The following is a 20,218-nucleotide window of genomic DNA, read 5'->3' as shown; positions in this document are numbered from 1 at the left end:
ATAATAATTAAAACAATGTTTGCAATGAGTCTTTAAAAGCCCAAAATGTATTTCAGTATAAGTAAATTCATACTTTAAACTGTGTTTATGATAATCCTTGAAGGCCAAAATGTATCTTTTGTATAAGTAAAACCATACATTAAACTATGTTCGTAATAAACTTTTGAATATCCTTGAAACCCAAATTACACTGTTACATAAGTAATTCTATACTTAAAATAGTTTTAAAGGCAACCAAGCCCATGGTTGATAGTAAGATATATATATATATATATATATATATATATATATATATATATATGTTCTAGTTAATGTTTATAGTGAGTCCTATAACCGAGCTATATGACTTGTGTGTACCCCCCTACAACGCTTCATCGGAGGTTGTAGTAAAAATTCTAGACACCTATCACCCGTTTCCATTGATTGGTCGAGGGTTGTAGCTAGCAACAGCAGGTGGGAATGTCAACCCCATATTGATCTATACATATGTATCGGTTCCAAAGATTAACGGTTACAGTAATTTACATATGCTAAGTGTTTAGACTCAGCTAATGAATCACATAACATCTAACTAAAAAGGCCTTAACTAAAAAGTTGGTGAATAACTCTCAGCTCTAACTTAATTGTGACTAAGTCACTAGGCATAATGAATATCAATGTATAAGGTTTATAAAAGCTGAACATGTTTGACATGTGTGTAAAAATGTAATGTGCTTACTTTTATAAAAATGAATGTTTCAAATTAATGAACATATGTACATGTATAAACGTTGTGTACTTAAACATATAAATGAACATGCCTAGTAATAGCTTAAATCTTTGAAATACTGCAAAATTTTATAACGTGCTTGCTATAATATACAATGTCACAAAAAAGTCATATAATTTTGTATAATGTAGTATTTTTTGTGTGAACTGGTTATTTCAAGGTAAAACAATCATAATGAGTATAAGAAAATTTTACACTAGTTGATTTATAACAATATGGTAAATTGTTAAATAATAGTTTTTTTATAAACTAGGCTTATTGTATTTTTACATAAAAAAAAAAAAGGAAATTGATTTGTATAAACAAATTATTTAGGCACATGTATTCCCCCCCCCCCCCCCCCCCCCCCCCCCGGAAATAATTAAAATATTTAGAAGGGGCCATAAACACTCACCCTTGAAGTGTGAGTTCCAATTGTTCGAAATCAGTGTGTTTGAGAAGCTTTATGTGAAAAATCATAAATCCACAATTCTTAAACTTTGAAATACTACCGGGACCATTTCGTAACAAATTTACACTATAGGGGTTGTTTTATAATTTTGGTAAATTATAGGGATCGTTTAGTCATTCAATTAACCGAAGTGGGACTGACTTGGTTAAAATAATTTCAAAGGAGGAGTTGTTTGGAATAAATGGATTCAATGATTGGGGATTGGACTCCTCTTGTAAGGGGTCAATTTTGATAATTTAAATGCAAGTTTGAGTGGACCTTCAATTTTCACTGGGTCAAATCGAAACCCGTTTTCTGGATCAAACAAAAGGGAAAGGGCTTAAATCGCATCTTCGTTTTATCGGCCATAGGGACAAAAACCGACTGAACGCCCGTATCAAGGAGGAACGACGAAGGCAAAAAGGGAATCGGGTCTCCGTTTTCTTCAACTTGAGCAAAAGAAACAGTGGATCGATTGCGAGGTGGAGGCTGTCTCCGGCGTTTGCGAGGCCGAAGGGGAAAAAGATCGAAGCGGCGGGGAAGAGGCGCACGAGGGTAGTGGCGTCGCTCCGGTGTTTGGTCGAACCGAAGGAAGAGAAGAGGTAAAACCAGCGAGGCTCTCCCTGTTTCCCGTCCGGCTGCGAGGTGCGTGGTCCGGCTTCGCAAGTCGATGTGGTCTCTGGGGCTTCGTCGTCGATGGGAACAGCACAGAAGGAAGAATATGAATGTAAAAGGGGTTCGTTTTCTTGGCTGGTTCGATCGTCATCAACACAGGAAGGAGAAGGAAGGATTGACGAATGGAGCAGGGGAAGGACGAAAGTGGTGACAAGGGGCTCTGGGGAAACACCCACTTCGGTGGGTTTTGTTCTCGGTGGTTGAAAGGTATGTGAACGGGGCTGCTCTGGCAGCTCCCCTGATCTTCTTCTTTCATTTTTTTTATTGTTATTGATCAAAATTTATTGGGCAGAAATTGATAGAATAAAAAAATAGATGTTTTGGATTGTTTGATGTTTGATAGGGAATCGATGGGTGTTTGCTCTTGTGTTCTTGACTGGAACTGATGCACAATGAAAGGAAACATGGAGGTGTTTGGGTTTTGGTTGTTTGATAAAAATCAATGGGGATGATTGAAGGCAGTGAAAGCTATGAACAGGTGAAGGGCGTTCTTTTATTTCACATTTTAACTTTTGATTGTATAAAAAAAGAATTTGATCCTTAGATTTGATTTAATTTTAAGTTGAGTTTGAGTGTTAATTCTTCCTTTCCTCCTTGAATGTTCAGTAGATGGAATGGCTTCAATGGAAGTATAACAGGAACTTTGCTTGCGGTTTTGTTTAGGATAAAGCTCGGAAGTAATCAGTGACTGGTAACTGGTTGTACACTAACAGGCATAAGTTGTATTGTATAAGGTTTTTTATTTTTATTTTTGTTTTTATTTATTTTTTATTTTTTTGTGTCTGTATTTTGTGTATTATGTATTTGTTTCAACATGTAATGTGTGAGTATTGATGTATGTTTTAATTGGGTATGTATTTGCGTTTATTTGTTTGATTTTGTATATATTATTGGTGTTTTCCTCTAGCATATATATATAACATTTAGAAATCATTTCTTAATAAATATTATCTATTTCCAATTATCATTAATTTGTTATATAACTTGTATAATACGTATATATGACTTTAAAGTCATACGTTAGGAATGTAAAATTTATAAATTTGTTAAACCTTGTTTTGTTAAATTTAAAATAAACATATATAATGCATATTTATAACAATTTAATCAACCACGTGTAATTGATCATAACAAATGTCCATACCCATATATATATATATATATATATATATATATAATATATATATATATGAAAACAGCCCAACACTCAACAGTTTCGTGAACAATTATATATATATATATATATATATATATATATATATATATATATATATATAAAATTGTTCATGAAACTGTTGAGTGTTGGGCTGTTTTCATCGTTAAAATCCATAACAACTGGTTTGGATTCCTATATTTTGCCGGAATACATTACCAATAATAGAAATTATGTCGAAATTAATAGTTTAAGACTTCGCGATTAATAATCTAAAAACACATGATATTTTTAACATATATATATATATATATATATATATATATATATATATATATATAGGGTTAGATTATATTGTTCTAAATATCTATTGTGTGTATTTAGGATTGATTCTGGACCAATCATTTTAATTATTTTAAGAAAATAATCAATGAATATTAGATGTTAAAGATATAATGAGCATTAATTAGATCTTCAGCATTTAATATACATTAATTACTTTCTTAAAATAACTAAAATGATTGGTCCAGAATAAATCCTATAACCACACTAGATATTAAAACATTTGAATCTAACTATATATATATATATATATATATATATATATATATATATATATACATCAAATATGAAATTAATTATAGGCTATAACCTGCGTCCAAAAATGCTTTCGGAATTTCCATTCGAGATGTGCATGTCCCTCAACGGATAGAAACAGTTTTAGTGGTTTTAAGAAAAACAGTATAATACTGGTTTTGGATTCTTAAAACAGTCGTATCTTTTGCATACAAACTCCGTTTTGGACGTTTTTTATATTTTCAGAAACAAGGAAACACGTACTTCGAGACCAGAGTGTTTGTTATTCTCAAAACGGCTTAATACGAAATTTCATTTTTTCAGACGCATTCCAAAGGTTGTCGTTTGAGCTGTTTGTCTTGTTTGTCAGATTAAATATTTGGAAGTAATATACCTTCAGGTGTCTTGTAATAGTTGAAATATCTCATTTAAATCACATAAGATGCATTAAAACTTAATGCATAAAATTACAAATAAATTTACTATGACCTTGGCCGTTTATAATCTTTAACCTAAATTCTGGAATGTCACAGTGAAGAGCACCGATGAGAGTTACTTGGGGTGTTGAGGAATGAGAGGCTGTATTGCAAGTGTGACATCCCCAATTTTACATTTGATTAAAAAAATGTCTTTATGTTTATTTAAAATTGATTATTGTTTTTATGTTTTATTAGTGCGGAATTTGTCTCAAAACATTATTAATGAGAAATGATATCAATATCAAAAGCATTTTTGAAGAAATATTTTTCATTAATATTCAAAATTTTGGGACGTCATAAACGATACATAAACATAAGCGTAAACTAGTCTTTATATGCATTACATCAAATCATTTAATGGCCTAAAACTCCTTAAATCTCTTGGCAGAGTCAAACATCAAAATCCTTGAACTTTCATACCATTACCTGTGATAAAAAGAAACTGAGTGGGTCAGGCTTGAGATCCTGGTGAGCATATAGGGTTTTCAATCCATAATAATTTAATTATAATCTCTTAAATATATCGTCAAAGTGTACCCGATTATCCATCTTGTTATTCTTACTCTATGATCCTAAATTGATGATCTAAAGGGACCTTTCCTAAAGGATTGCTGGAAGTAACGAGTAAACAATATTACTTTGGGGATTCTATAGCAATATATGTCCATAAGGCAACCATGAGGGGGATAGAGTACTCGAATGAACACATACTCCATACTCTCGGTTTGTATGATTCATTAACACATATAGATTACGAGTCTGCTAACGTTCTATCAGATTGTCTAGAAGAGCTTGTGATCTTCATCAATGCTCTGCTAGATGACTGCTCTCACTAGTGGACTAGTATAATGTTGGGCATGGTCTCTCACCATTATTTTATCTCTGACATGGTTTCTCACCATTATTTTATTTCTGGCATGCTCTCTTACCACTAATTTATCTCTTTCTCAACCCTTTCCTACCCAATATTTTTATAAATACGGTAAATTACATATATTATTAATTCAAGTAAACTCAAGTTATATCATCTCATTTATTACAAATATCAAGATACACATACGGTAAGCACATAAGGTGTTAAAGCAAATTAATTACTTGATATCTATGTGTAAGTTGAAAACAACTATGCACTCACTCGTTAAGCTGGATGACTGATGATTTGTGTAGTGCTTCACCTATCACCTTAACTTTTTCTCTCAAACGACCTAGATATGTATATTGTTGTATTAAGGTGTCTAAGTTCATAACTAAATTGGTATATTCTTGTAATTAGAAGCAAAATCCTTTTTGGGTTGCCCTTATAACTAGAACTTTCTTATAATGACATTTATAGAGAGAGATAATTTATTAGATTATTATATGATTAATAAACTAGTTAGAAATTATGAGGAAATGATTTATTAATATATTATATGATTAATATATTAATTGTAAATAGATATTTGATTTGTTAATTTAATATGTGATTAATAAATTAATATGAGATCAATTGTTAAATAACTAAAACTAATTTGGGATTAATTAGAATTAATATATTAATATGAAATCAGTTAGAATGGATTAAATATTAATCAGAATTAATCTGGAATCGGTTTGGATCATTGGTCCACATTATAAGAATCTTTAATTTACACAATCAATCATATATATTTAATTCATCTCTTTTAATCACTAAATTAATTCCAAATTAATTCTTGATCAATACTAATTAAATAATATGATTTCATATTAATATATTAGAACTTATAATATATTAATAAATCATAAATATCCTCTCCTCAAAAGTCCATTGTATCAGATTGTTCTGGTGAAATGAAACCCAAATGGACCATGTTACTCTCGGGTCAAGTACATAAAAATATAGTTATGGACTTAGATACCTTATCCAACATATATAGCACAAGTACAACAATAAACCAAATAACATTCATGTTCCATCATGATATTTGAATACAAGGTTTTTACAAATAATAATAATACATGAATTGCCTTAACAGATAGGCATATAATACAGCCAGTAAACTAACTAGGTCACCTGTAATCTAATCTTTCTTGAATGTCTGTTTAGTGATTTCATGAGAATACATGTAGTTTTGAGGGTCAATACAAGGTTGGTGAGTGTTACAGGTTTTCTATTAAAAGGAGTAATACTTTTAATATGTCTAAAAAGTATTATCTTTGTATGTATAATAATAATTCAAACAATATTTGCAATGAGTCTTTAAAAGCCCAAAATTTATTTCAGTATAAGTAAATTCATGCTTTAAACGGTGTTTGTGATAAATCCTTGAAGGCCAAATTGTATCTTTTATGTATGTAAAACCATACATTAAACTGTGTTCGTAATAAACTTTTGAATATCTTTAAACCCAAATTGCACTGTTACATAAGTAATTCTATACTTAAAATAGTTTTGAAGGCAACCAAGCCCACGGCTGATAGTAAGAGGGATATATATATATATATATATATATATATATATATATATATATTCTAGTTAATGTTTATAGTGAGTCCTATAACCGAGCTATATGACTTGTGTGTACCCCCCTACAACGCTTCATCGGAGGTTGTAGTAAAAATTCTAGACACCTATCACCCGTTTCCATTGATCAATCGAGGGTTGTAGCTAGCAACAACAGGTGGGAATGTCAACCCAATATTGATCTATACATATGTATCGGTTCCAAAGATTAACGGTTACAGTAATGTACATATGCTAAGTGTTTAGACTCAACTAATAAATCACATAACATCTAACTAAAAAGGCCTTAACTAAAAAGTTGGTGAATAACTCTCAACTCTAACTTAATTGTGATTAAGTCACTAGGCATAATGAATATCAATGTATAAGGTTTATAAAAGCTGAACATGTTTGACATGTGTGTAAAAATGTAATGTGCTTGCTTTTATAAAAATGAATGTTTCAAATTAATGAACATATGTACATGTATAAACGTTGTGTACTTAAACATATAAATGAACATGCCTAGTAATAGCTTAAATCTTTGATATACTACACAATTTTATAACGTGCTTGCTATAATATACAATGTCACAAAAAAGTCATATAATTTTGTATAATGTAGTATTTTTTGTGTGAACTGGTTATTTCAAGGTAAAACAATCATAATGCGTATAAGAAAAATTTACACTAGTTGATTTACAACAATATGGTAAATTGTTAAATAATAGTTTTTTTATAAACTAGGACACCACAGCTGAATGGTGTGGCAGAAAGACGTAATCGAACCTTGTTGGACATGGTTCGTTCCATGATGAGTCGTGCTTCATTACCTATCTCATTCTGGGGGTATGCCTTAGAGACTGCCGCCCATATCCTTAACCGAGTCCCTACAAAGAAGATTGCCAAAACACCTCACGAGATGTGGACAGGGAAAGCTCCCTCATTGGCACATATCAAGGTTTGGGGTTGCGAGGCTTTCGTAAGACGAGATACTCACGACAAGCTCGGACCTCGTAGTGAGCGATGTATTTTCATCGGCTACCCGCAGAAATCCTTTGGATATGTCTTCTATAGACCGAGTGACAATGTTGTCTTCGTTGCAAGGAGAGGGGTTTTCCGAGAGCGAGAACTCATAAGCTGATATGTGCATATTTAGTGTGTATTTAGTATAGTTTTTATTCATATATTAGCTAAATTATCGCATATTATGGACAAAAGGTACTTAAAAGTGTTAAATTATGTTTTTCAGTCCAAAGATGAAGCTCGGAAGCAAAAGGAAGCAAGAGAAGCGGTTAGGAGCTCGAGAGTGGAATGAAGAAGGAAAAACACTAAAAAAAGATTCTACTCGTCGAGTCAGATAGCTACTCGACGAGTCCGGTCGGGGAATCAGAAGGATAATGATTCGGAATCCCAGAGAGTTATCGCAATACGGGGAATGTGAGAGGGACTCGACGAGTCATCACTTGACTCGACGAGTCGGATCGCTTATTTAAAGATAACTCCACAGATCGATAAGGGGGAGTTCTGGGACGATTCAGAAGTATCTTGCTACGATTGAGAAGCCTAAAAAAGCCTAGAAGACGACGAAGGAAGCTAGAATTCAATTCCGGAGAGTAATTAAGGCAAAATTTCATCATTCCATTTATTCTTTTGTTTATTCATCATGACTAAGCAATTTGACTTTGATTGTTTGCTGTTATTTACTTTAATTATGAGCTAAAACCTTTAGACTTCTGTTTGGGGATACAAAGTTGACAATATGGTTTGATTGATTGGTAGGATTAATTCTAAGTTGGTGAATTTTTGTTATTTTAGCTTGCTAAAGAACCTTGTGTGTGAATAATAATTAATTTCCTGTTAATAGGAAGATAATTGATTAGAATGAACATCTATTGATTATTGTCCTCATATGATATATTGTGACCACATAGTTATATGTATAGGATTAATGAATATAAAACTAGAATTAATAAGAAAATTGAGTAAATTCATGTGCAAGCTTGTAAGATGACTATCAAACAAGAGGTTAATTAAAAAGACTAAATTAGTTAACCATTGCAAGTCTAACTTAACCCGAATAATTAATCTAGTAAATATAATTAAATTAGACAATTGGCCACTGTTTGAGTTAGTTTATTTGCTAAGGATTAGGGTAGTGAACACAAATATAATCATTTGAATCGGTAACCAACGAAAGAATTAATCCATTGCACTATTACCTTGAAAATCAACCATAGAGTTAACCAAGTTGAACTAAACAGAAGTTCCTTTCCAATTATTAAATCTAGTTAAATCGTTATTTTCTAGCTTTAAATTAGTAATAATTAGTAAGTTTCTAGTCTTGTAAAACTAGAGAAAAACCCCTGCTTCTTAATTAACTTAGATTAAATTAGTTTTTAGTTTAATTTGCCATTCCCTGTGTTTGATACCTTGCTTATTTAGCTATACCACAATTGATAGATTCACTGCCTTTTGTGTGTTATTTGATAATTAAAAGTAGGTTTAAAACTAGTGGGTTTTACACACATCATAAGCCAAGGAGATAGTGGGAGGCAAATCGATCTTGAAGAGATTCAAGATTTGAATGATGAAGGAACCTCTATCGCTGGCGCTCAACCCGAGGAGGAAACTCCGGTTGAACCGATTGACGAGTCCTTACCTCTTAGACGTTCCGAAAGAGTTAGACTTCAACCCCAGTTTTATGGCTTTCATATTACTACTGAAGGGGACACATATATTAGTGATGGTACACTAATAAATCTGGATGAACCTAACAGCTATAAGGAAGCCATGTCAGGCTTAGAGTCTGCAAAATGGAAAGAGGCGATGGACAGCGAGATTCAGTCCATGTATGACAACCAAGTTTGGAATTTGGTTGACAATGTGCCCGGATGTAAGACCGTTGGGTGCAAATGGATCTTCAAGAAGAAGACCGACGTGGATGAGAATGTACACACATATAATGCGCGATTGGTTTCGACGGGCTTTACTCAAACTCCCGGAGTTGACTATGATGAGACCTTCTCACCAGTTGCTAAAATAAAGTCTATTAGGGTGATGCTAGCCATTGTTGCATTTCATGATTATGAGATATGCCAAATGGATGTCAAGACCGCTTTCCTTAATGGGAAGTTGGTTGAGGATGTTTACATGGCTCAGCCAGAGGGTTTTGTCGATGCAGAGCACCCCAATAGAGTGTGCAAGCTTGAGAAGTCCATTTATGGACTTAAACAAGCATCTCGCAGATGGAATATTTGCTTTGATGAGAAAGTCAAAGAGTTTGGATTTGTACAAAGCGAAGATGAATCATGTGTATATGTCAAAGCCAGTGGGAGTATAGTTAGCTTCCTCGTTTTGTATGTTGATGACATACTGCTCATAGGAAACGGCATCCCGACTCTGCAGGAGTTAAGTCTTAGCTCGGGAAGTGTTTCGCTATAAAGGACCTCGGAGAGGCTTCCTATATTTTAGGAATAAGGATAGTGAGAGAACGAAGTAAGAGACTAATAGGACTTAGTCAGAATACTTACTTGGATAAGGTACTAAAACGTTTTAGTATGGAAAACTCGAAGAATGGAGAATTACCGATACAAAGTAATGCCAAATTGAGTAAGACTCAAAGTCTGAGTACCGAAGCCGAGAAAGCAGAGATGAGTCCATTACCTTACGCTTCCACAGTTGGCTCAATCATGTATGATGTGACTTGTACTCGCCCTGATGTGGCCTTTGCTTTGAGCATGGTTAGTAGATATCAAGGGAACCCTGGCAAAGCACATTGGACCGCAGTTAAGAATATCCTTAAGTACCTTCGGAGGACCAAGGAATGCTTTCTGGTTCTCGGAGGGAGTGATGACTTGAAGGTGTGAGGGTATAGTGATGCCAGCTTCCAGACCGACAGGGATAACTACCATTCGCAGTCGGGCTGGGTCTTTATCCTTAATGGAGGAGCAGTAACTTGGAAAAGTTCCAAGCAAGAAACCGTAGCTGATTCAACGTGCGAACCAGAGTACATTATAGCAAGCGAAGCATCAAAGGAGGCGATATGGTTGAAGAACTTCATTGGAGAGCTTGGAGTTGTACCAGCCATAAAGGAGCCTATGGAAATTTTCTGTGATAATGAAGGAGCAGTTGCCTTGACCAAGGAACCGAGAGATCATGGTAGATCTCGACATATCGACAAAAAATATCACTTTATTAGACATCGAGTAGAAGAAGGGCACCTCGTAGTTAAGAGGATATCGTCAGAGGATAACCCAGCAGATCCGCTTATGAAGGGACTGAGTAGGGTTAAGCACTTGCAGCACGCTAGGAGCATTGGGCTAAAGGACGATATTAGTTTGGATTAGATAGTTTGGAAACTTGTAATAGATAAATGTAATTGACATTTGATGATTAAATAATGGATTATTATTTAATGGTGTCTGTCTTATGTTAATTGGTTGTTTCACTTTGCATGTTTTGACTTCCAGAATGATTTAGTTTATTAAGAATAATCGAATCATTCAAACTGTCCACAGTCGTTCATATGTTGGAAGTAGGTATGAATGAAGACTGTCATGAATTGGTGTGTTGATTGTCTGAATGGTATTAGACATAACAAAGGTTTGTTACAACATTCATGAGTGCTTATAAATAAGTTTTGAGCATTGGAATAAACCTGCACTTGCTAGAATCACTTCATCTATCACGAGTGATCGCAAGATGATCATATCACATGGTCTTAAAACCAAGATATATGGTTTATTGTTTACTGATTAATTGTGCATTGATAATGCAAAACCGCATTAGTAAATTGATGTTATAAAATGCATTGTTGTGTATAATGGATTAGTGAATAGTAAATGCATATAAGTCGAAGTTTATCTGTTACTTTTATCCTAAGAGGGTAAAAGCGATATCAGGGCCCCTCGATGATTTTGATTTGACTTATGTGTCGGGGCCGGTCAGGACTAAATTGATGTGTTCAATTAAGTTCTATGTCAAATGAATCTGAGATCGAGAAACTGATTGCTGGAACAATAAGTATGACAATGTTTCATGAGATTGTCCGCACGATATCTAAACAGAGGGCTATACGATCCCTTATCTAAAGGACAGGTTACTGATGAGATCAGAGTTCGACAGCGTCTTTGAGAGCTACGATTGCTAATCGAGTTGTACTTGCATTTGTGGTTACTAGACTTATCCAAGTGGGAGACTGTTGGATTAGTGTCTAAGCCTGTAAACATATTTGGTAAGTACTTGACCCGGTTGTTCATGGTCCTTTTGGGTTGCCTTCACCAAAGCAACATGACTGGAGAAATAAATAGAGAAAGAGGTTATTATGATTTATTAATATATTATAAGAATAATATATTAAAAGATAAATCATATTTGTTTAATTAATATTGGTCAATAATTAATTAGGAATTAATTTTGTGATCAAGTGTAATTAATTAAACTAGAGGGGCTGAATTGTAATTATGTAATAGTTGCAAAGTAGGGCAATGGTTACCCTAGATATAGGTTGGACGAATTCAAGGGATAAGGAATCTATGAGATCATCCAAGGATAGGGCTTTCAAGGCTTATCTTTTGGTTACTTGGTGGGCAAGCAACTAGATAAGGATAAGGACTGAAACCTTAATCTCTGCCCTATATAAAGACCCCTAAGGCCATAGAAATCGTCCCCACTTGATCCCTAGGGTTCCTAGAGTCGATTTCTACCTCTCCTCTTCTCTCTCTATTGCCTCTCCAATTGTTTGTGGTGTTTGTGAGCCATTAGAGGTACTACACTTGTGGTACTTGCTTTCAAGATTTAGGGTTTGAAGATTTGAGTTGTTATTACAATATAACAACAAGAGGTATGTGATCTATCTTTCTATGTGAATTTCAAAAATACTAGGAGCATGCTAGGGTTCTTCATGTGTTCATAATGTTGTGTATCTAATAGTGAAAACATAGATCCAAATCTAGGGTTGCATGCACACATAGGATTGTTTGCTCAAAACCCATCAAGAATTATTATAACACTTGCAGTTAATAAATCTTGGCTCCTTTATCAGCTGAACATTAATAATGCATTTCTTTATAGTGATCTTTTTAATGATGTTTTATGACATTACCTCAAGGATATCACTCTAAAGGAGATACTAGAGTGTGTAAGTTGTTAAAAGCTTTATATGGGCTTAAACAGACCCCTAGAAAATGGAATGAAAAACTTTGTTCATTTTTTTTTTTAGTTTTGGTTTAAACAAAGTATAAATGATTATTCCATTGTTTGTAAGAAATCAAGATCATTTTGTTGTTAGTTTTCTTAATTATGTTGATGATATAATTCTTACAGGTAATAATAAGGATGAAATAGATAAAGTAAACAAATCTTAATTCCTTATTAAGGATTAAGAAAGATCAAATTTTTTTCTAGAATTGAATTTATTGATATTTTCAATGGTGTTTGTTTAAATAAAAGAGAATATCGTTTAGAATTATTACATGAGTTTGGTATACTTAGATGTAAACATGTTAAAACACCATTAGATGCCAATTTTTTTGTTAGTCGTGATGGTAGTGATAAAAATGATAGTTATTTGGTTAGGATAATTGAATTTTAGAATTTGATTGGAAAAATTATTTACCTTATTGCTACAAGGCTTGATATTTCATATGCTGCTCAAAATCCTTCGTCAATATATGCATAAGCCAAGAAAATCTCATTTAAATGTTCTTTTTGGTTACTTAGTTATTTAAAGGGTAATCCTGGAAAAGATATTTCAATAACTAAAAGCGACCGTTTGAATTTAAATCGTTTTGTTGATACTTACTAGGTTTTTTGTTTAGCTACTCGTAGATTTGTTACTGGTTATTTGCTTTATTTTGAAAACTCTCTTGTTTCTTAGAGAATTAAAAAAACAGAATACTATATCCTGATTATCTACTAAATCTAAATACATGGAAATGTAATAAGTGGAAGGATTAATATCAGTATAGCTCAACAAACTTTTTCAAATTTATTTTATTTGATCACTCAAGTTTTTTTTTTTTTTTTTTTTTTTTTTTTTTTTTTTTTTTTGTGCATTCTAAGTCATTAAAGTTTCAAATTTGGTATTAAAAAGGGGAATATCACCATGATATGAAGGGTCACCCGGTCATATGGGTGAATTCGCATCAATGTGGCATTTTGGTCAATCATATTAATATTTTTAATTTTTTTTTAGTAAAATGAACATATTTGGTGCGTGAATTGGTATAGATGTTCAAGAAAAGTCAAAGATGTGAACATTAAAGTCAAAATTGATGTCTTTGGAAGCATTCTCGATTCTAAGTGAAACAGATCTCTGGTAACCCTTTCAGATGCCGATCATCAGAGCTCTGTTTTGTTTACCGTTTTTGGACTCGATGATAGATCAAAATATGGTAATTGGTCGAGTCCTATGAGACTCGAAGTGGGTGCCATCTCTTCCTATGCTTCTTCTTCATGCACCCCTCTCTCTTCCTTTGGGATATTTTTGCTGATTTGTTGGATCGAAGTGCAGGTAAAAAAAATTGAACAATAAGGCTAGCCTCGCACCCCTTTGTGTGTGCAACTATGTATTCGGTGTTCTTATTTTGTTTATGTCTTTTCTTTTTTTGCACAGGTAAGGGTTGGTGATGATGGTTGCGTATGAACAAATATCCCCTAGTGGCCGGGCGAGGGTAATCGGTTGTAAAGGATAATGGTGACGGATAAATCATAGTAATCAAGGGGATGGAGATAGGGCATGTATTTGGTTCCATCTTGGTTATGGTGGCTGATTGATCGTAGATGTATTTATTACAGGTTTTATAGAGTGGAGATGGAGAATGGTTTGTGGTTTGGTAGTGGATTGAAATGAGGAATAAGGATCGTGTTTGGATGTGTGATGGTGAAGATGAAGACACTGGAAAGTGCTGATAAGGTGGTTTTTTTAGTGGCGAATTGAAGCTATAATCAGGAAAGGGGGAAGGAGGGTACTCGGGTGATTGTGTTGGATTTGATGGCTGGATGGTGGTTCCAGTAAAGAAGGTGGAGGATAGCGATGATGTTTATTAAATATGATGAGAAAGAAAGAAGTGAGAATACAGATAGGAAAGAGGGTGGGTAACTAGTTTAGTTATTTTAATGACATGGCTATAAAAATTTAATTATTAATGCCACATCAATATTTTGCTACCAGGTAACCTGTTGAATTCCAACAAAATTGCTTAATTCACAGGTTATAAATGAGTTTAATGGTCTATTAAGCAAGAAAAAAAAATTTAGTGATCAAATCGGACAAACAGCAAAAGTTTATTGCGTTAAAGTGACATTCTCCCCCTTATATGGGTGTTAATTATTTTTAAACATTTACATATTGATTATCTAACTCCTGTTTATGTCTTTTTTGTGATAATTATTATTCTGTAACAAAGTTACTTTTAAATATTATTTTTTTCATGTAAAAACAAAACATTTTGGAAGTAGATTTATGTTTTGTTAGAGAAAAGGTTATGGATGGAATTTTGGAGATTTAATTTGAAAATTAGTTCAACTTTTCAAAATGTAGATATCTTTACAAAATCTTTGATTTACACTCAACATAATTTTTTAGCAAATCGACTCGGCTTGTTAGAACCTCTTTTAAAACATGATGATAATATTTTAAGTTTGAGAGTGGGTTTTGAGAAATGATGTTTTTTATTATTACAAACTTAACATAAAACATTCAATAGTTTGTTATAGTTGGTTTTTATTATTTATTTTGTTATTATGCAGGTACTAATAAAATGGATAGAAAGTGTAACATTTCAATTAATATTGGGGCTTCTGGTAAATAGAGATATTTTGTGTAGCTGTATATAAAATGACTTCCGTATGGGAACAATACCCAAACAGGTTAGGTGTAGATCTCTCATTTTCTCTCTGTAAGCCGTTCACTTGTATTCTATAAAATTTGAGACTTGAGAGACTCATTGTTCTTGTAGAGAGATTTTCATGTATTGGTATGATGTTTAACAATCTGATTCCTTTTTAAATGAACTAATTAAGTTAGGAATTTGTGAGTTTCTTCCGGTTTTAGACTTATTCTATCTAAAGTCAACTCTCACGTCGCTATGTCGCCTCTTATTTTCTATCCGGCTTGAAGAGGCTATCACTATTCGCATCTGTCTAAGCTCTTTATCTCGCACTCTCGTCGTGAATGCCCAGTGCAATTCAACATTTTAGTCAAGTAAGTTTATAAGTGCTTTAACCTGATTATTAAAATTCAAAATTTCAAACTTTACAGTAATTGACGTTGTTTTTGTTATGTATTATATGCGATTATGAATCTACATTACTTGAACTACAGTTCTTCTTCTTATTTTTATTATAATAATAATTTGATGATCCAGATCCACAAATTCATTAATAGCTGTCTAATTTGAGTATAGAAATCGGCAGATCATAATGTATTTAGTCTAAGAAAAATATATATTTCTAAATCTAATAAACTATTGAAAATTTCATATGGCAATGGCTTAGTTATTTTCAAGAATCAACTTTATACATTTGTCAACAGTCAACGGCTTTGTCATTTCGCCTTTTAATCAACGGCTGGGAATCAACATTGTTCACGAAGTGACTTCTCTAATGGTTCAACAATGCTAATTATAGCTTCCTAATTACCCACAGTCAAATGGAAAATATGGTGAAGTTGAGTCCCAAAGAAATGAAAGGGACTATTTGGGATGAAAAGAGCAAAAGCTGACAAATTCTAATTTCATAGTTTTTATTTAATCCGTAAATCTAAAGAAACTGGACTCTAAAGACATCACATAATCCTTCTCATGTGATGTGTTTTCAATCGAGTTTGTATATCATAAGTATATCACCATGACCACAAAGTTAGTTATCACCATGAAAGGTATTTCAGTTGCTTTGTGTCTATATATTTGAACTTATGCTCTGTTTTTCATTTCAATGTAATGAGAAGAAAAGTTTCTTTTTTAATTCTTCATCAGTTTCAAATCTAACATGGTATAAGTCTAGAGATCTATTCTGCCACAATCATTCATCTTGTTCGTCTTTTTTTTTTTTTTTTTGTTGATTTTCTCTTTGTTTCATCTTCGGAAATTGGAATCATGTCTGCATCCAGCAATTCATCACCTTAATCTGCCACAATTGATATTTCCAATCCATTTTATTTTGGTTCTTATAATCCAAACACTGCTCTTGTTTCATGTGTGTTTAATGGAGTTGGATTCGACGACATTTGAATACCGTGGATTTTGTATTACACCGGTGGTTTCATTTTCTAGCAACTTCGATTTCTAATTTTGGTTGAAGAATTTCTTAGGTTCCATTAAACATCCACTACGATTTGGATTTTATATACGTCTTTTGTATTTTGTGATTCGGTTACTATCTTGTGTTGACCCAATGATTATGATTCGCCAATTTAACGAAATAAAAAACTTGGACCGAAGTTGCTAGTTACATATATGAATGCTAATAACATCCCCATGCATTCTTCAGGGTTTTGAAATCGAACCTCAAGCATCTTTTACAAGCTGTCAAATGGAACAAATTTTGAAGTTGGGTCCCAAAAAAATGAAAGGAATAACATGGGATGACGGTGGCAAGAGTAAACTCATGCAAATTCTAATTTCATATGGAAAAAATACGGTCTATTCGATCCAGTTTGTGTATGCTGTAAATGGGGTAATGCGTCCTTCAGCAATTCATGGAAAACCCCATGGTTCAAAATTTGATATTGTAAGTATTAATTAATTATTAATTACCATGTCCATATATATACTCATCTCTCTTTTAACTTTTCTTTCATTGAACGGAATTCTGTTTTTACTTTCGGAAATTGAAAAATGCAGGTGATGTTTGATGAGCAAAAAGGGGAGTATTTGACTTGTGTAAGTGGTCAATATGGAAAAAAGAAATTGAGTTCAATTACATTTGGCACCAACAAGAGTACGTATGGACCCTACGGAAGTACTCTTAAGAGTTGGGATCAGCAGTTTGTGTATAAGTTCATACCCGCGTTTTCGTTTGGGGGATTTCATGGTAGTGTTTACAAGTCGTGTCTGTGTTCCATTGGGGTCTATGTTAGGCCCCTTGGATTGAATGTTGAACCTGATAAAGGTGATGAAGATGCATGATCAAAGTACTATTTGTTCATGATGGATGGGCTAAAAGTAGCAAATCGGTTTTATTGTTTTATTAGTGTAAGGTTATTGTTTTATTAGTGTAAGGTGTGGGCAACTAGATGTAATACTATTTTGGTGCCACATCACATGCCACATCATCAATGGTGTTATAACACCAAGTGGGAAAATGAGCAACATGTTGTATCTTGTTATGACATCAATTTTTTTTTCCATTTTATAATTTATTTTTTATTTATTTCGATTTTTTTTTTTAAATTGATACAAATATTTTTTAAATATAAATAATAAATAAAACATAATGTTTAAAAATTATAAAAAAACAATTAAAAATTTTTAAAGATTAAAACTAACATAAAGACTAAATTACACATAATATCCAAAAACAAATAAAGAAATAACATCCAAATTTAAAAAAAAAAAAAAAAAAAAAAAAAAAAAAAAACAACAACAACAACGCTATTCGTTATCGTTATTGTTACCATAGAAGATATAATCCGCCAAGTCCTTTCGAAGTTGTCTGTGTTTATTTGCGTCCTGAATGTCAACAACGTGATGCAAATAATCTGTTGTTCCTGGCTGAAACTGAACGTGTCTGGGCTCTGTTGGAATATAGTATGCAATATTTATCCCTTTATCTTCTACTACCATGTTATGCATTATGATACATGCATACATGATATATCGTAGAGTTTTTAAATCCAATGGTCGTGCTGCATGTTCGACTATATGCCACTTCGCCTTCAACACTCCAAAAGCACGTTCCACATCCTTACGTGCTCCTTCTTGTCTTCTCTTAAAAAATGTCTCATTCTTCAACTAGGTGGCGGAATGCCTTCACGAATCTGGAATACTGAGGATATATTACATCTGTAAGGTAATACCCATATTTGTATTTGTTTCCATTTACCGTGAAAGGAGCATCCGGGGCTTTTCCATTCAAAAGATCGTCGAATATTGGCGACTGATCAAGAACGTTGACGTCATTGTTGGAACCTGCAACCCCAAAAAATGCATGCCAAATACATAAATCTTGAGAAGCGACAGCCTCTAACACCAACGAAGGTGATCCGTGATGACCACTTGCATATTGCCCTTTCCATGCTACCGGAAAATTTTTCCATTTCCAGTGTGTGCAATCAATGCTTCCTATCATTCCGAGAAACCCATGGCGTTCTTCATGTGCCGCATACAATTCTTGCAAATCATGCAACGAAGGTTTCCGCAAATACACGTCTCCAAAAGTTTCAACAACACCCCTTGACAATGTATACAAACTCTCTCTTGCGGTTCTTTCGGACATTCTCATATAGTCGTCAATGGTGTCGGGTGACTCCCCCATAGCCATCAAATGAATGGCCGCAGCACATTTCTGCAACGTTGTAAACCCTCGTCTACCTCTAGCATCATATCTTAATTGAAAAAATTCGTACCTAAACATAAATAAACTATAGTTTAAAAATATATTGCATATGTTGTAAAATTACAGAAACATGTAGTACATCTTTATTTATTTTGTATAAAAGTATAGTAAAGAAGCGATACCGGCTTTCCAAGGCGTTGGCGATTCGTAAGAACGCATCCCTACTCAAACGAAATCTTCTTTTGAGGTCCTTCGCCCCGTATACACAATTATCCGTAAAATAATCGCGATATAGATGTCCGTGTCCTTCCTCGCGATTTCTGTTTAACATCGCACGTCTTGTTAGTAGCGGGGTTGGGTCTGGTTGTAGCAGGTCGGTAGTGTAATAATGATACATCATTCTAAAGAAAATATCATCATCTGAATCATCGGACGAGTCGAAAGGATCCATATTTTTTTTTTTGAAGATAATTGATAATATGTAGAGAGGAGAAGAGAAAATGTGTAAATTTTTTTATAAAATGGTAGGTATTTATAGAGTATAAATGGTTTTTTTTAATAGTTAATTTTTTTTATAACCGTTGCAATTTAAACATTATCAAACGTTTAAATTTACTCGTTGCATCATGTCGCCTTGGCCACGAGATCCACTCTCGACGAGAAATAACGAATAGGGGGCGGTGTTCCCCGTGTCATAACGCCGTTGAGGGGTGCCACCTCACCCCCCGTTGCTTCTCGTTGGACCCGTACCAAATGGTCTTAATTGCATTGAGTCATTACTTTCACTTTCTTTTGTTTTTTAATCAATTCCATATGCTTATTGAGTTTCTTAATATGCGAGGTTTTTTTGTCATCATCAATTTTTTTTTTCTGATTGTGATTTTTTTGATATCATTATGTTACAGAGATAACCATGTGCCTGAAATGGGTGGTTTAAAGCTTCATAATTGTTTGTAATTGATTTAGGTAAGGTCTAAAACTATTTTTGCAACTTTAATATAGCTATATGCCATACCTTCCCTAAACCCTATATTACATGACACAAGTCTGTGAAAGTGTGACTTGGATAAAAGGTGAGGAAGACCAAATTGAGAAATTGAGAAATTGAAATAATCAGAAAGCATTACATGCTACTTATAGATAAATACATTTGACTTATTGACTAAGTAAC

At 33.4% G+C, this 20,218-nt stretch overlaps 2 protein-coding genes and 1 long non-coding RNA gene across 4 annotated transcripts; 2 read left to right on the top strand and 1 right to left on the bottom strand.

Moving 5' to 3' along the window:
- The first annotated feature begins 1,521 nt into the window (after positions 1-1,521).
- On the top strand, positions 1,522-2,763 carry LOC145058276 (uncharacterized). Its single transcript, XR_013686305.1, has 3 exons — positions 1,522-2,081; positions 2,218-2,352; positions 2,481-2,763. It is a non-coding gene; the product is annotated as an uncharacterized LOC145058276 (long non-coding RNA).
- A 12,638-nt stretch (positions 2,764-15,401) lies between these two features.
- Positions 15,402-17,922, top strand: LOC145057812 (jacalin-related lectin 2-like). Of its 2 annotated transcripts, none has more exons than XM_079005715.1 (3): positions 15,402-15,527; positions 17,041-17,280; positions 17,394-17,922. In XM_079005715.1, the coding sequence occupies exons 2-3, from the start codon at positions 17,083-17,085 to the stop codon at positions 17,676-17,678; spliced, it is 483 nt and encodes a 160-aa protein (XP_078861841.1). In that variant the 5' UTR covers positions 15,402-15,527; positions 17,041-17,082; the 3' UTR covers positions 17,679-17,922. The 2 variants fall into 2 exon arrangements, with proteins under 2 accessions (XP_078861841.1, XP_078861840.1); XM_079005714.1 differs by having other exon boundaries at positions 15,403-15,754.
- Positions 17,923-18,492: 570 nt separating this feature from the next.
- Positions 18,493-19,498, bottom strand: LOC145059579 (uncharacterized). The gene is made up of 2 exons (XM_079007409.1): positions 19,230-19,498; positions 18,493-19,117 (listed from the first exon to the last, which is right to left on the bottom strand). The coding sequence occupies exons 1-2, from the start codon at positions 19,496-19,498 to the stop codon at positions 18,493-18,495; spliced, it is 894 nt and encodes a 297-aa protein (XP_078863535.1).
- Positions 19,499-20,218: the final 720 nt, after the last annotated feature.

Source organism: Lactuca serriola, chromosome 6, assembly GCF_051521515.1.
Source record: "Lactuca serriola cultivar US96UC23 chromosome 6, Lser_US96UC23_V15, whole genome shotgun sequence".
In the NCBI taxonomy this organism is placed as follows: domain Eukaryota; kingdom Viridiplantae; phylum Streptophyta; class Magnoliopsida; order Asterales; family Asteraceae; genus Lactuca; species Lactuca serriola.
This window is presented reverse-complemented; position numbering and strand designations above follow the sequence as displayed.